The 15,447-nt window shown below is 38.3% G+C and overlaps 1 protein-coding gene across 1 annotated transcript; it reads left to right on the top strand.

The window, feature by feature from the left end:
* Nucleotides 1-384: 384 nt before the first annotated feature.
* On the top strand, nucleotides 385-14,931 carry LOC140948244 (ubiquitin carboxyl-terminal hydrolase 15-like). The gene is made up of 25 exons (XM_073397464.1): nucleotides 385-520; nucleotides 1,192-1,319; nucleotides 1,740-1,994; nucleotides 2,817-2,962; nucleotides 3,603-3,661; nucleotides 3,896-3,914; nucleotides 4,129-4,175; nucleotides 4,392-4,851; nucleotides 5,669-5,779; nucleotides 5,958-6,071; nucleotides 6,544-6,627; nucleotides 6,947-7,041; nucleotides 7,582-7,659; nucleotides 8,037-8,165; nucleotides 8,662-8,729; nucleotides 8,859-8,944; nucleotides 9,194-9,386; nucleotides 9,600-9,670; nucleotides 10,185-10,303; nucleotides 10,858-10,962; nucleotides 11,458-11,502; nucleotides 12,057-12,129; nucleotides 12,676-12,706; nucleotides 12,843-12,931; nucleotides 13,817-14,931. The coding sequence occupies exons 1-25, from the start codon at nucleotides 396-398 to the stop codon at nucleotides 13,937-13,939; spliced, it is 2,853 nt and encodes a 950-aa protein (XP_073253565.1). The 5' UTR covers nucleotides 385-395; the 3' UTR covers nucleotides 13,940-14,931.
* The last annotated feature ends 516 nt before the right edge of the window (nucleotides 14,932-15,447 follow it).

Below are 15,447 nucleotides of genomic sequence, written 5' to 3'. Positions count from 1 at the left end.
TCGCTTTCCTTCCTGACTCGTTGTTGTCCTTGCCGTATGTCTGCAACATTTCGTTTTTTGTTGGGAATTTCGTCAAATAAGACATGCATAAATCGAAGGCAAATAGTAAAAAAAAACAAGGCTAACTCAGACTTTACAGCTATGAGATTACATTTTCTTCAGGAAAAAGGACGTACTACAGACTATATTCAAACAATCGTTTGCTTTCGGAATTTTTTGATTTTTGAAAAAAAACAGCCCCTGCCTTGCTAAAACCCACGGAAGTGCCCACAAGGTCCTTGCTCACACCACCTGAGACGCACCGTAAAAAAAGTGCCCAGACCGCCAGCGCAAGGGCGCATGACATTCTGTGAAAACCGCAATACCGATTATGTCCGCACCCGCACAACTTCAAAATGGCCGGCGCTGGTGCAAGTGAAAATGACGGTGCTTCAGTAGAGCCTTCCCCGGCAAATACTGAGCAACAAAAAAAGGAAATGTCCGTAGAACTGAAAAAATCCCTACGTAAAGGTGATACCTGGTAAGTTTATTGTGACAGGCCATGTTAATTAAAGTTTAAAATTACATTCCATTAGAATTTGCCTTGTCAGGGAGGGAAACGGAAGTGAAGTTGGTTTCTCCCGTGAGATTAACTTTCTCTTTGTCAAGACTTATCGTACATTTGCACTAATTTTGCTTCAGGGTACAGATAAGTCATTATTGCTCTCGATATTTTTTCCATTCGTCAACAGAGTGATGATTTTTCAGTCGTCGTGAACGGGCCGGCTTGTGCTTGTTAACAAAAAAACCGAGAAAATTTAATAAAAAGGGCATAAAAACTTAGTTCTCTAGTGTTAGCATAGGTTGCCAAGAGAGTTGAAGCATGGGAGGGATTACAGATTACCCTGTCATCCGAACCCTTCTAATATTTGGATAGGTGCTCATTCCTTTCTCATAAATCTGTTTTTCCTTTTTAGTAAAAAAAGTAACATAACTGGCATGGATTTGCACATGCATGCACAGCAAGTTCTTCCACCTTCCCAGGGCTTTCACTAAGTGTTGGGAGCTGGAATTTCCTCTGGCTGATATGAGTATGACCCTTCAAATAAATGTCGCAACAGTTTTTATATTTATGTGACATGCCCGAGAGAACATCTTTCACAATAATTAATCAGCAATGAGAAAGGCAAGATATATTTGTTGTTTTTCAAGGTATCTTGTTGACTGTCACTGGTTTAAACAGTGGAAAAAGTTTGTTGGATATGATACATGGGATGTGTACGGGGCTGGAGATAAGATGAACAATCCTGGGCCTATAGACAATTCAAGCCTTTTGGCTGGTAAGAACAATTTTAACACTATTCCCAAATCATGATCAGTGAGATAAGATGAATCAATATTATCTAGTGCTTTTTTATGGTACAGTAAATACCATAAATGTGTCCTCTATCGCTAGGTTTTACTTTCAGTTGTAAAACACATGAAGCCTTTGGCAGGTGTGTCTATGAATAAAAACTTGAGCCATTTCTGGAATATATCATGCCTTACCTTTTGAAGACATTGCATAGTTAGTGTGTGTTCATATTTTCTCTGTTTGAATAGTAGTATGCAGCATGTTTTAAAGCGTCCTGTCTAAGTAGGAGGAGCTCTACTTCCAAGGTGCTTCATATGTCATCAAAACTGACTGAGCCTAACCTTTTTCATTCATGTGCCCTTATTCACTGACTGTCATGCCTTTTTTAACATTTCATTTTCTGTAGCTGATGGAGTCACTTTAAAGGAACATTTAATAGATGAGCTGGATTATAGCCTGTTACCTGAAGAAGCATGGTTCAAGCTGGTATCATGGTATGGAGTGACATCAGATCAACATGCTTTGCCAAGGAACGTTGTTGAACATGGGATGTATGTAAAAAACTGTAAAGTGGAAGTGTATCTTATGGAGATCAAACTATCTCAGCACTCTGATCCAGACACCCTAATCCCAAAGAAGTTCAGCAAAGGAGATACTGTTGGTGAGTCCTAATTCTAAGTTCTTATTTCTTTGAAACCTTATTTTACTGGTCTTGGTAAAAATCATATAAAGTTAAGAATATCTTGTTGTTCATTTTTAGCCTTGTCCCTTGCTTACTGCTGCACATGTAGATAATGCATGATAAGGTGGATAAAACTAAAGGAATTAAAACAATGAATAAATAATTACATATATAAATAAAGGATGAAACTGAGCCACAATTTTGACAATAACTTATTTCCCAGAGAGGGGATTCCTTGCCAGAAAGCTGTAAGGTCAATATCTCCTTTATTAACTGTCTGTGAGGTGAATAGTTATTGGTTTTAATAAATGCATATGTTGTAGTTAATTTTTTATCTCAGGTAATTTTTCTTTTTCTTTTGTTTTTGGGTATGGTAATGTATGCTAATAAAGTTGAAAGTAAAGAAAATTATATAATTACCTGAGATAAAAAATTAACTACAACATTTATTTTGCTCTTAAAATCTATATGCAGGGTTAAAACAGAATTTTCCTTGTCTCCTATGAATAATTAGGGCTAGGCAACAAAGGAAATTCTGAATCAAATCACCTGTAGGTTGAATACTACTTGACTGTACAGGTGCACTCAGTCAGTTGGTAAAAGCTTCAGGACATGCTCAACTTTTGACAAACAAGGAAGAAAACCTATATGTTCAACAATAGTGACATTGTTGGTAGTTAAAAACCTTCCTCCTTTTTCAAGTAGCAAACTAAATGAGGTTAGAGAATAAGTAAGATTTTTAAATGGAATCTACATACACTTTACATTAATAAATTATGTTGTTTGGACTCTACTATTTAGGTCATGTTATGTCTGAAATGAAGCAAGTTTTTAACATCACAGAGGACACTGAAACAAGATTGTGGAATAAGTACATGAGTAATTCATGTGAACTTCTTCCAAATATGGAGCAAACAGTACAGGATGCTGGTCTTTATCAGGGGCAGGTAAGGCAAAGGATAACACAGTCATTCTTGTCCCCATAGTTGTAATCCTTTTAACCAATGCCATGGATCAAGCTCTTGGCCTGTGACACTAGCATAGGATTGCAGCTACAGAGATGAGAATGCATTGCAGTTCAGTCTCTCAGTGAATGGGCTTCCTGCGGGGAAGATAGATGCGTCTGCTTAGATCTCTAACACGGCTGCGTAATCTGTGATGGCAATTTTAACTTGTTTGCCAACAGCTAAGGACAAAGTAAGTGGCTAGGGAAGACTAAGTACTACATGTACCAGCTATCGAAATAGCAACATTTTTAAGGCAGACTTCTCCTTGTCGTATTAAAAAAACCATTTTTCTGGAAGCTTATCTCCCTATCAAGCTGTCTTCCAAGGTGGATGCCAGCTCTTGTCTTGTCACAGATGACCATTCTCCAGCGACAGAATATTGTTTGTCTGTAGCCATACTCTCTAAAGAAGGACATGTGTCTAAAGCACTTAGCTGAAACTAATCCCATGGGTTTAGAGAGGGACTCCATTGTTTAGTTAATGTCTATAACTTTGAATGTGACTTCAACATTCTGTTGAATATTTTGACATACAGCTATGGTGAATTAACTAGAGTATCTTCTTTTGCTGTGTTTCTAAGGTTCTTATTATAGAGAAGAAGAATGAAGATGGTACCTGGCCCCGACAAACAAAGCAAAGGTAGTTTACAGTGTTTTAATATGATTTTGCTGGACCTGGCCAGGAAGGAAGTGAGACTAAAGTTCACCTTGCTATGGAACAAATCTTGGCATGTTATTAGCATGAGAAAACATGTCTATCATTTTTAAAGTAGACGGTTTTCTCATTTTCATTTCTTTAGCTTTTAAAATTATTGTATTTCAGTGAATGTTATGTAAATAATAACAGTTGCTTTTATTGTTGTTTTGTTTGCAGTTCGTACTCAACTTCAACGGTAAGTTTTTATATCTTACCTTTTTACCTGAGTAGTCAATACTGTTCATGGTAGATCCTCCCTTAAACTGCAAAATAAATGAGCAGTCTGTTGACTATAATATTGTTATTACTATGCCTCCAATGGCTGAGCGGGAATGTTTGATAAGCAAGTTCTATTTTCTCTTAAAAAATCTTTCATTGCAGGTGTTAATTATTAACTCTTTTATCTGCAGATTACATCAAGTAGCTCACACAGCAGTCAGCCATCAAGTTCTTATGGGTGAGCAAAGTTGCCTTTTCAACTTTCTTATAAATGATTGATAAAGCTTAGAAAAGTGCATGTACCTGTTTACCCAATTGCAAAGTAGAAATTATAGTTTATTGCAAGAGCCAACCTAAATGCATTGTTTGTGGTGTCTTTGTATTTAAGTGTAACCTATAACAGAAAAGAACCTCTAATAAACCTAAAAACATATGTATCCTACACCTGTTTCAGATATGGTAGCAGTTACAGTTCAAGAAGTTCTTGGGGATATGATGGGCGGAGGTCAAGCAGTTCTTTACCAGGGCTAACAGGCCTCGGAAATCTTGGAAATACTTGTTTCATGAACTCTGCTTTGCAGTGCTTAAGTAACTCAGTTCCATTGACTCGATACTTTTTGTCTGACAAGCACAAAGAGGAGCTGAATCGTGATAATCCTTTAGGAATGAGAGGTGAGATAGCCAATGCTTATGCAGGGCTTTTACATCAAATGTGGAAAGACCAATACAGCTCTGTGGCACCTCGACAATTCAAGACGCAGGTTGGACGCTTTGCGCCACAGTTTTCTGGTTACCAGCAACAGGACTCCCAGGAACTTCTTGCATTTTTGCTGGATGGACTTCATGAGGATTTAAACCGGGTAAAAAAGAAGCCATATGTGGAGATGAAAGATGCAGATGGTAGGCCTGATGAAGTGAGTTTCTTATACGCTTGTTAGAGATCTTTAAGCCTTAGTTCAAACATTGAACGTTTCCTGTGTGGAACTTAATACCTATTTAGGTTGACCGCAATGATGAAAGTTTGACGGTGGATTCAAACGTCAAACTTAAATCAGGTTGGACTTGATTTTTTTTCACAATGTACATTTGTCTACAATGCTTGCCAGTGAAAATAAAATTAAGTATAGAAATTATGCATTAGTTTAGGCACATGAGAAGTTCAATATTTGAAATGAAGTCGCTCCACAGTCAAAATTCACGTCTGGGCCACTCGATCTTAATTCTTGGGTTGACCCAAATTAGATATGTTGGACTAATTTGATTCAAATGTCGATTTCTTAAAGTACTTGAGGATTAGGTTTGGTACATAGAAAGGTCCGTGTTTGAATTGGGCCTAAGATACCTTCTACTAAGTGTGGTTTTCTGGGTGAAACTAATATTAATTATTTTCATATATGTTGTCATTTCAAGTTGTTTTAGAGGAACAGTAAACTCTCTCTTAATGGATAGGGGTTCAGTAAGGGGGTTTGGAGGGGTTAGGAGTGGTGAAGACCTCTAAGGTGAAATCAGACATTAAAAGGTTGGTCCATACAGTTCTTCACTCATTTTCTCTGGCCCTCTATGCAGCAGATATCTTTATAAGTTATGGGGTCCACCTTAAAGACCAAGATTACTATATAATTATCTCCTGCCTGTTGACTGTAGCCTCAAAACTCTGGGCCAAGAAAAGAATTACATTTAACTAATTCAAAATTATCTTCAGTAGTCACAAAGATTTTTTTTACATTTTAGGTTGTTGCTAAAGAGTCTTGGCAAAATCACTTACAAAGAAACAACTCTATCATTGTGGACATATTTCATGGACTTTTCAAGTCCACTCTGGTTTGTCCTGATTGTAGTAAGGTCAGTATGCCTACTGGTATGTTTTTTAAAACGTTTAGTAACAAAATATTTTTTCTTTCCTTGGCATGCTCATGATTGATTGTAATCTATATGAAACAGCAAATAATGTATTTTATATTAGATGATATTATATTAATATACTGTTGGATATATTAAGCACCTCATTGATCCCTCCCAGGTGTCAGTGACGTTTGATCCATTCTGCTACCTTTCTTTACCGCTGCCAGTCAAAAAGGAGAGGAATCTTGATATATTTCTGGTGCGAAGTGATCCTCTTCGGAAACCCATACTGGTGAGTATAAAATTAACATTCATATAATTTATTATGCTGCTTTTCATTAGTATTATCATTACACATTCAAATAGACCTTTTTACCAATACAGCAGCCATATTGAATTAATTGGATTTAAGGAGTATTATAGGATGCCCAGGGGGCTACTCGAATCAGTATTTACGCCCGTTTTACGGGCCGATTTTTCTTAAAGTTTTCCCAGAAAAAAATTGTAATGGAAAAAATAGATTGTTGTGCCTTGTTTGGATGTAATGATGATCACCTTTTTGCCAAGAAATATATATTGAAGTTCTCTTTTTGCCCGAAAAGCACGCATAAATGCTAAGCGAGTGCCCCCTGGGCATTCCATAATACTCCTTAAATCTAATAAATTCAATATGGCCACCGTATTAGTAAAAGGTCTATTATGTCTTATTTCAATACACTAAGTCATTCCTATGGATTGTCATATCTATTTTGTTTCTGTTGCAGTACAAATTGACGGTGCCGAAGATGGGAAATATTGCTGATTTACTTGCTATTCTCTCAAAGGAAACAAACATTCCCAAGGAAAAGGTTGTGTAACTTGATTTACACACTCACAAATGCACTCATATCCAAAAAAAATAAACGCAAAACCATAACCAAACAAAACACAGCGATGGCTAATCTAATGCTAATGTGGAAGTTTCATTTTAACTAGTTTGTTAAGTAAGTGTGTTGTCAAAATCCTGTGTTGTGACATTCAAGGTAAAAAGATATTTAACGAACTTGAAGTGCTTGGAAAAATTTGTGAGGAAATCATAAATATACAATTTTGTTGTTGGAAAGTATCACCGATACTCACCCATATTCAGAAAGCTCATGCAACTTCTGTTGTCTGTTTGTTTCACAGATGGTAGTAACAGATGTGTACAATCACAGGTTTCATAAAGTGTTTACTCTCAATGAGTCACTGACTCAGATTCTTGACAGAGATGACATCTTTGTGTAAGTGGTACATGTAGTATAACTTACTCTTTGTAACCATGTTGGAGTAAAAGTGATCAGTGTTCCAGTTAAGAGGCAGGTCTCGGGTCAATGAGATGATATAAGTGTTAAGTTAAATATAACGAACAAAATTAGCATGTCGTCTTGGTGAACCCTCAGTTGGTCTACAAGACCCAATTGTGCTTTAACACAATCAAAAATACAACAAGTACAACACTGATATGTGAACTGTAGCCTGCTGTTCATTCAGCAGAGACCTTTTCAGGTGTTGCTTCTCCGCCAAGAAATGTTGATGGAGCAGATGAGAGAAAAGTGATCTTTACGGTGTTTTAATGAACTAGGGTATTGAAGAAGAGCCACATTAGTTTTTCAAGAGATTTTTTAACTGCTTAATTTGGTCACGTAGCTATGAGGGTGGCATTTCTTTTTTGTCACTATTGATAGAAACAAAGGAAGTTTAATTATTGTGTAAAAAAGGCCTAAGCAAGTATATAGTACAATATTAGGAAACAATGGTTGTAATGCTTTGTTATATTACAGTTATGAGCTGCTGCATAGCAAAACTGAAGATGACAGTGATGAATATATTACCCTCCCTGTTTACCAAAGAGAGAAAAGGTATGTTTCCACAACTTAACTTGCCTTGCTGGTTAAACATTTACATTCATGTGCATCTGTCCATTCCAGTAATGCCGCCATCGGTATTGTTTTTTAGCAATATCCCCCACCCCAAACACCTATTTGTATCTTCTTTTACTTTTACTTGTAAAAAAAATAACACTTTAGAACACTATCAGTTTTAGACTTAGAGATGAGGCTTACATGAGGACACAACTGAGGAGAGAGGAAACTCTTGTTGTCCTTCCACTTGTTTTTCCTCCTTCCTGGTATATGGTACAGTCTTGTAAGGCTTATCTTTCAGGTAGCTGTTTGTAAACAGGCCGTCCATGGCCAATTTTGAGGTATAACTCTATTTCTCAATTTCCTCTTGGTAGGGCGAGACTGTCTGGCTACAGCTATTCGAGTTCTGGTAAAACACTGTTTGGACTCCCACTGATGGTGTCTGTTCCAAGGAATAACTTGACTTACAAGAGATTGTACAATTTCTTATTGGACAGATTGAGGTAAGTTATTGACACAAACATGTCATTACAAAGAAAAAAAAGTCAGTGAATGTACAGCGTTTACAATTCACCCTGTTTTGCCAGCTATAAGATACCGTAAGGACAAGTTAGATTCTCAACTTTGTAAACCATGCATAACACTTCTCCGGTCTTATCAGTATCGGTTTTTGTTCCACTGGCTTTCCTCCTCTTTGTTTTTTTACGTGCATTTCAAGGTCATTAAGTTAAAATACTCATGAAAGACACCATTCTCAACAAAATGGGACTGGCAATGTTGTTCAAGAGGTAAACACATTTTTCACCGGTTAATTAGGTAGCATCGGGTAAGTTTCATGAGTTTTTTTTGGCTCAATTAAGATTTCTGGAAAAGTGCCCACCTACCCCTCCCCTAAGTCAACATTAACACTTACCTCTCACTTAGGGCAAAATTGTGACTTGGGGGAGGGGTAGGCGAGCAGTTACATAGAAACCTAAATAGATTACTTTTTTTCTTCAGACGCTTTATTTCGTTACCTGAGGAGGAAGCTGAAAAGGGATGTAAAAAGGAAGAAAATGGCGGGGATGGTAAGTACTGCACGTGCATCTGCTTTCCAGTTGTTCAAATGTAATGGAGCTCTTTTAATTTAAAAAAAGACAAAACTGACATATCAAAATAATAATCCAAACTGTAAAGATCTGTTTTCGTGTTTTAAGATGTTGAGATGAATGAAGATTGTGGTGAAAATGAGGATTCTGAGGAAAGAGAACTGGAAAAGGCCTACCAAAATGTTCATGTCAATGTAAGTAAAAAACAGTGAACACAGTTAAATATTCCTAGTAATATTCTCTCACAACAAATCAAAACAGAATACAAATTAATGTCCTACATGCCGTTTCTAATACGATTCTCGTTTAAGTGGTAATTAATGATCTCAGTGCTCATTCTAGTCCCTGAAAATCACTGTAAGAGGTACTGTAGTTTTTATGTGGGTTCCTTCCCTTAGACATACTTTTACTTATTGTTTTGTTTCTTACGTTTTTTTCTGCAGAGTGATGAAAATGAAGATGATAATGTTGATACACAGAATGGCGACCACGACAGTTCAAATCAAAAGAGCAAAGTGAACACAGAGTGTAAAGGAAAAACAAAAAACCCGCTCTTCAACTTGACTCTTGTAAACTCATACGGCAGTGCTGATATCCAGGCCTTGCAAGATGATGACAAGATTCTTAAACTTACAGGTTAGGAAGAGAAGCTTGATGCGCAAGTGAGTGCTTTTCGCAATCTTCAAGTGTTTAACCTTGATGTTCAATCCTACAATCACTGTGCGTTAATTCAGTACGCCAGCTAAGTTTCCTTTGATACCTTTTGATGTGTCAGTATTCAGCGGTTTTCATTTTTGGATGCTTTGGTTAGTGAAAGCGGTAATTAACTTGTGTTTGTCTGATTTAAAGGACGCTGCTTCCTCGCTCTTGACTGGGATTCAAAAGTGAAGGACAAGTATTATGATGAAAAACTGGCAGAGGTGACTATCTTTTGGTTTATTTAATCTCAGTTGTAACGGAGTTCTAGGGGCCATCACTTGTCACATCACGCAATCCTCATAATTATACTGTCAAGAGGTCCTGCCAAGGGGGTGGGGGGTTGAGGAGTGCTACGTCGCTCGTCTGAATTTTAAAACGTCTCGTGTCGGTGTTTATAAATGCTTCACGTCGCTGTTGGAAATTGAACGAAAGTTCTTTGTCTTTGTCGGAATTTTGGGAAACTAATGCCTAAAATGTTCATTTTGTGCATGGAATCTTGAAAGATTGTTATTTAGGTATAGATTTTTAATGAAACGGCATTATTTAACTTTTCCTTTGTAAGATTAAAATATTTAATTTGTATTTTCATTCTCAAGAGAAATTAAATGGTTAAATAATTAGTCTCAGACGACAATGTGTGTGAAAACATCTCTCTTCTATCAAATAGTGTAACTAATCAAATGGCTGTCTTTCAAGGGAACCCGTTGTAATTTTGGTTGTTTTCTTCTTTCGAAGGAAACTGAAGAACATGAAAGCGTGAACAGGAAACCAGCACAGAAGAAGAATTGTGTTGGTTTAAATGACTGCATTGAGCTCTTTTTATCCAAAGAAAAACTTGGTGCAAATGATCCATGGTAAGCCGGGTTCAACTGCTATGATGATCTGTCTCAGATTCACTGGTAGTTTAAGGGAACCACATATGTGTTTGTCTACAAAACCAGCGGAGATGATCCAGTTCGTGTGACCACACGATCACTACAGCAAACAAACTAGACTAGTGAAGAAAGAAAAATTGTTTGATCAAATTTATAGAACGGAAGCAAAGCCAGATCTTTTTGTTAGAGTACAGTCTCTTAACGGATCCCTCTATAAGATGGACACGTGGTGTAAGTCCCAATCCTGCCGTTTTTCTGGTCATTTTGCTGTAATTTACGTCCTTTTATGCTGGACACCTCTATAAGCTTGTTAAAGAAGGACATTAAGGGATGGCTCCTCGCCATGGTGTTTTCTGTCTCAGGCTTAGCTGACTGTGGTTTGTATTTGAAGTAACACACTGTTGAACAAGGCAGGCGTTAAATTTAGTCCATGGTTTAATGTTATTTTCCTTCGTTTTTCTTGGGTATGATTGAAGCAGTAGAAAATAAGATTTAAACCCAGGATAAAACTGAACGCAACATTTATTATTCAGGTACTGTCCGTCGTGCAAAAAACATCAACAAGCTACCAAGAAGTTTGATCTTTGGTCGCTTCCTAAAATCCTTGTTGTTCACCTCAAACGGTTCTCTTATAACAGGTTAGTATCATGGTGTCTTAATATGAGTTTGAGTCTAGTGAAACCGAACAGGCTCTCCGTACTCCACAGGGGCTCCCGTTGGGTATTCCAATAAAAAATAGAATAATAAAAAAATGTATGCGCGCGCCAACATCGTCCCCCGCGCGCTTTTTTTCTCCCCCTCCCCAGCCTCCCTACGACACAAAAAGTCCCGCTCCGTGGAGACTGAGGAGAGGTACAGGCTGCTAGAAAATAGAGAAAACGGGAAATCTAAGACAGTCCATGGGTTGGGCACGTGGTTCGGACCTTTAATTATTGCTGTTGCCGCGTTATCGTCAAATAACCTACAAACACTGATTAAAAATACCTTGAAAGCCTGGTCATTTTGATCACTCTGATATTGTCATTTAATTTTTAAGTAATTGTAAATCGTGATGAAAGATGAATATTACTCGTTGAGTTGTGTAATAGTTAGGTCAGATTTACAGTTTTGCTTTTTTTTTTTTTTCTCAAAAGCTTCTGGAGAGATAAGTTGGACACACTGGTAAATGTTCCTTTAAGGTGCGTTATGTTACTTCCTGTTCTTTCCGCTATTTTAACATATGTATAAATTTTTTAGAACTTTGCATTGTGTCATTCTTGAAAAAATGGGAGGCAAGAAATTACGATGTCTTGAGGTTGCGACATTGTTTCAACATTGCAGCGCTGTGCTGCGCTTAAAAAAGACGTTGCAAATCGTCTCATGTACATCACCTTTACTTCTTGGACAAGGTGGACAAACACAGTGGTTATACATTTCATTACATGTTACGCCGCTCTTCCTGTTGGCTATAACAGTAAAATTTACTTTAGTTGACACTGGTAATTCCCATTAATTTAAATTCAATTTGCCAGATTTCTGGCTCGTTATTCCTATGAGGCATCCTTTGACTGATTGTTACAGGAATCTCTGACTGTTGAGAAGATGGCAGGGAGTAGAGGAGAGGAGACATGTCCTCGTCCGTCCACCAGTGCGTAGATATACAAGAGCGGCGGCTACAATCAACGATGAATATTGCAATTTGTCACCAAAATAACAATTGGAACTGGTGTTGAGTCATTTCCTTTAATTTCAGGAACTTTGATATGTCGGATTATGTAATTAACAAGGATCAGCCGCGTCCAGTTTACAATCTGATTGCAGTTTCAGTAAGTAGTATGGCTTTTTTAATTTCCCGCTTCAGAAACTCGACGGAGAATGGGTACAAGCTTTGTGTGCAGTGATTTCTGGGATTGTTTGAGCGCTTTTTTCTTTTTATTTTGCTGAAGAGAAAACAAAGCCCTTTTTATTGTGTAAATCATGATTGAAGGGAAAGTTTCCTGCTTGTGTTATGACGATCAGACTCATAGCTGTACCAGTTTCCCCTTTTTCCCTTCCTGCCTATCCCCTACCCCCTACCCCTTTCCACGCCTGCTACGCAGGCTACGAATCTAGCGCGAAGGCGTGTCCTTTAAGGACCTTGTTACTACTGAGTTAAAATGTCGAAGATGGGTTTCAGATAAGTGTCGCTCATTCCTTTGTTTGTGGCTGGTTAAAGTCCCGCCGTTTTTTCAGCCAATGCGCAATTCATTCATCGTTCTGTCCGCAATCGATTTTTTGGCCAAGATAAATAACTTCATTTGATTTGTCGACCCATAAGCTAACGCCAGCGTTCCTTTAATTCCAATTTGTTCCGATTTTTCTTGCTTTTACAGAACCACTATGGCGGCATGGGAGGAGGACATTGTAAGTAGTTTGTTATGGTTCACTGGTAGTTGCTCTATATATTGTATGTGGGCTTACTTCCGTTTAGTGTAAAATGACCTATTACTACATGTTATATTGTCGCAGCAACTGAACCTTTTACTCCTTGGTTTTACAGACACTGCCTATGCTAAAAACTGTAAAGATGGAAGATGGTACTCCTTTGATGATAGCTCAGTGTCTTCGGTGGACGAAATACAAGTGGTTGTAAGTCTGTCCGCTGTTGTCTGTTTGTAGAGCGCGATGTTCGGCGACTTACACCGAGTTTTAGGGACCTCTAGCAGCCCAAATGTCCCGTCCGTATTTCGGTCGCACGGGGACTAAGCTGCTCTGGGTGCGAAAATGTTATAACCAATTTAACAACTGCGTCGCTTAGTGGAGGTGGGTGCCTGGGATGTCCAAGACAGAGTTACACCACCATGGCTGGCAAACCCGCGCCTTCCAGCCATGAGCCCCCATGCCAATGGAGCCAGGCACCTGTCACACTGATTTGTCAGTGGAAAAATAAAGGGGGGAGGGATGGGGGTAAAAGAATGATCCAAAGGCTAAACGAAGAGAGTGGCCGCCAGGAAAACGCTGTACTGAGCACATGGAGTTAGTGCAAGAAAGGCAGACCGCGCTTTAGCCAAACCGGCGACTGACCGCTGACCACGTCCGCGCTCCTTGTTGTAACAACTTCATGAAACAGAATGAGTTTGAATGAATGAATCACTTTTATTTCAATACGGTAGTTTCAGTTCAGTGTCCAAGATTGGTTTAACATTGCTAGACTTTTTGAATGGAAAAAAATTCTTGCGTTACATTTTTAACCAGTCCCTGTACCTAGTCACCCGGTCTTGACGCCGGATCGGCATCCGTTCTTTGTGTCGTCACGCAACGCCTCTCCTCATATGAGTTGTGTCACGATACAAAGAATGGCTGTAAGAGCATAGATAGCCAGTGTAGCTGCTGGCGGCATTGTTATGCTTGGGATACTATCTTGTTGCGGGTGAAATCAGTTAACTAGTTCCCAATTTTCGCGCAGCTCCGCAGCTTATGAAACTTGTTTTTAGTCTGAATCTCAGCGACTTTTCCTTGTTTTTATTGTTTCAGTCCAAAGCTGCTTACGTTCTTTTTTACGAGCGACAAGAGCCTGCTGACGAGGAGAGGATGGAAGAAAAAGACATTGAGCAGAACCCTGATGAGGATGTGGACATGACTCACGATGGACAATAATGAATTCTTTTACTTACGAGAGCAAAAAAAATAGATTATAACTACTAAATTGTCTTTATCCAATTATGTTACTTGAAACAAACTAGCCAAACGAAAGAGCTGCATATGCTCTTATTTTGGGTTTCGCTCAGTAACTCGAAATATGAATAACTTTGTAAAGCAAGTAAACACTACCACTAGAAAGTAGGGCTCGGTAACTTTCATTCGAATGCTCATACTTAGTCCGTAGACTCGATGGTTAAAAGTACCGGTACTTTGTACAGCATAATAAGTAATTCAGCTACAGGGAAATACCGCTCAGTGACTTTCATTAGCGACCTTTTTAGATTTTGTAAAAGCGGAGATTATATTTTTGGTTAGGAGAAGTTAATTACTGCACATATTCAGTGACAAACTCCAAACTTGCGCCTTATTACTGATACTGATTTTGAACAGATCAGCGTGGACAACTATGTAACTTATCGAACTGTTTTAAAATTATTTTAGCAAAACAGCCAAGCACTTGCCCGAAATGTGTTGGTTAAGGTGAACCTTGCTAGCATTCCACTCTTTTGAGCGCACGCAATGAAATGAGGTCAAGGCTTGGATGGACAATTTCTTAGGAATCATTAGCGTATTTTGTCAACCAGGTTCTCGCGTTGGTGCCTTTATCATGTGAATGAAAAATGTTGATTGCCCAGGAAGGAACTAGATCACATCTATCTAAACCAGATTCAGTGACCAGTGGCTGTAGTGGAAACAAGGCATTGGTACTGTAAGGATGCTCATTCCCGCAGGATCACAATTCTTGTTTCAGTCGATGTTATCAAGTGTTTTCCTATTCTCCAGCGAGTGTTCAAAGAAACATAGTTGATATACTGAAAGTAAGGCGCCTTCCTTGCTCGATCGTAGTAATTGGTGTCATCTCGGTGTCTTTAAATGCAAGGGACATCTTGCGTGTTTTATTTATAGAAAAGTGAATTTGAATAAAGTTACAGTACAGTGTTCTTTCATATAGTTGTTTTAAGTAATGTTAAGGTTGATTAAAAGTTATACTATTGTCCCCTCCCTTCACAACAATCGGCAATGTTTTTTTTTTTGGGAGGGGGGGGCCGTCAACCCTATGTATTATTTAAAGAACGAACACTATTAAGACCGGCCCTCAATATTCATGTCACCTAGTTGTCCGCTTTTTAGATGACCAAAGATAAAGGCTGAACAATTGCAGTGACTAACTTTGGGTGTTCGGTTTATAGAGGAGTCCGTCTTTTGATGGGGTCGGTAAAAACAAGACGACTGCATTTCGTTGTTTATGATCTACTTGGCGCTTAACGTTCCATATGATCACTTTGGATTGAGATGATCAAAATAAACAATTGGTCAGAAAGTTCGGAAGGAGTAATAGGTTTTTTGGGGTTGGTTAAACATTAATTAAGAGTCAGAGGGGGAGGAAAAAATAGACCAATTTTTTGTAGAAAGACGTGCACACTCAGACGAGTAGCAGTAACTTAAAATATAAATAGAAATGT

This window comes from Porites lutea, chromosome 9 (assembly GCF_958299795.1).
Source record: "Porites lutea chromosome 9, jaPorLute2.1, whole genome shotgun sequence".
Taxonomy (NCBI): Eukaryota; Metazoa; Cnidaria; class Anthozoa; order Scleractinia; family Poritidae; genus Porites; species Porites lutea.
The sequence above is the reverse complement of the archived record's forward strand: the minus strand, read 5'-3'. Positions and strand labels throughout refer to the sequence as shown.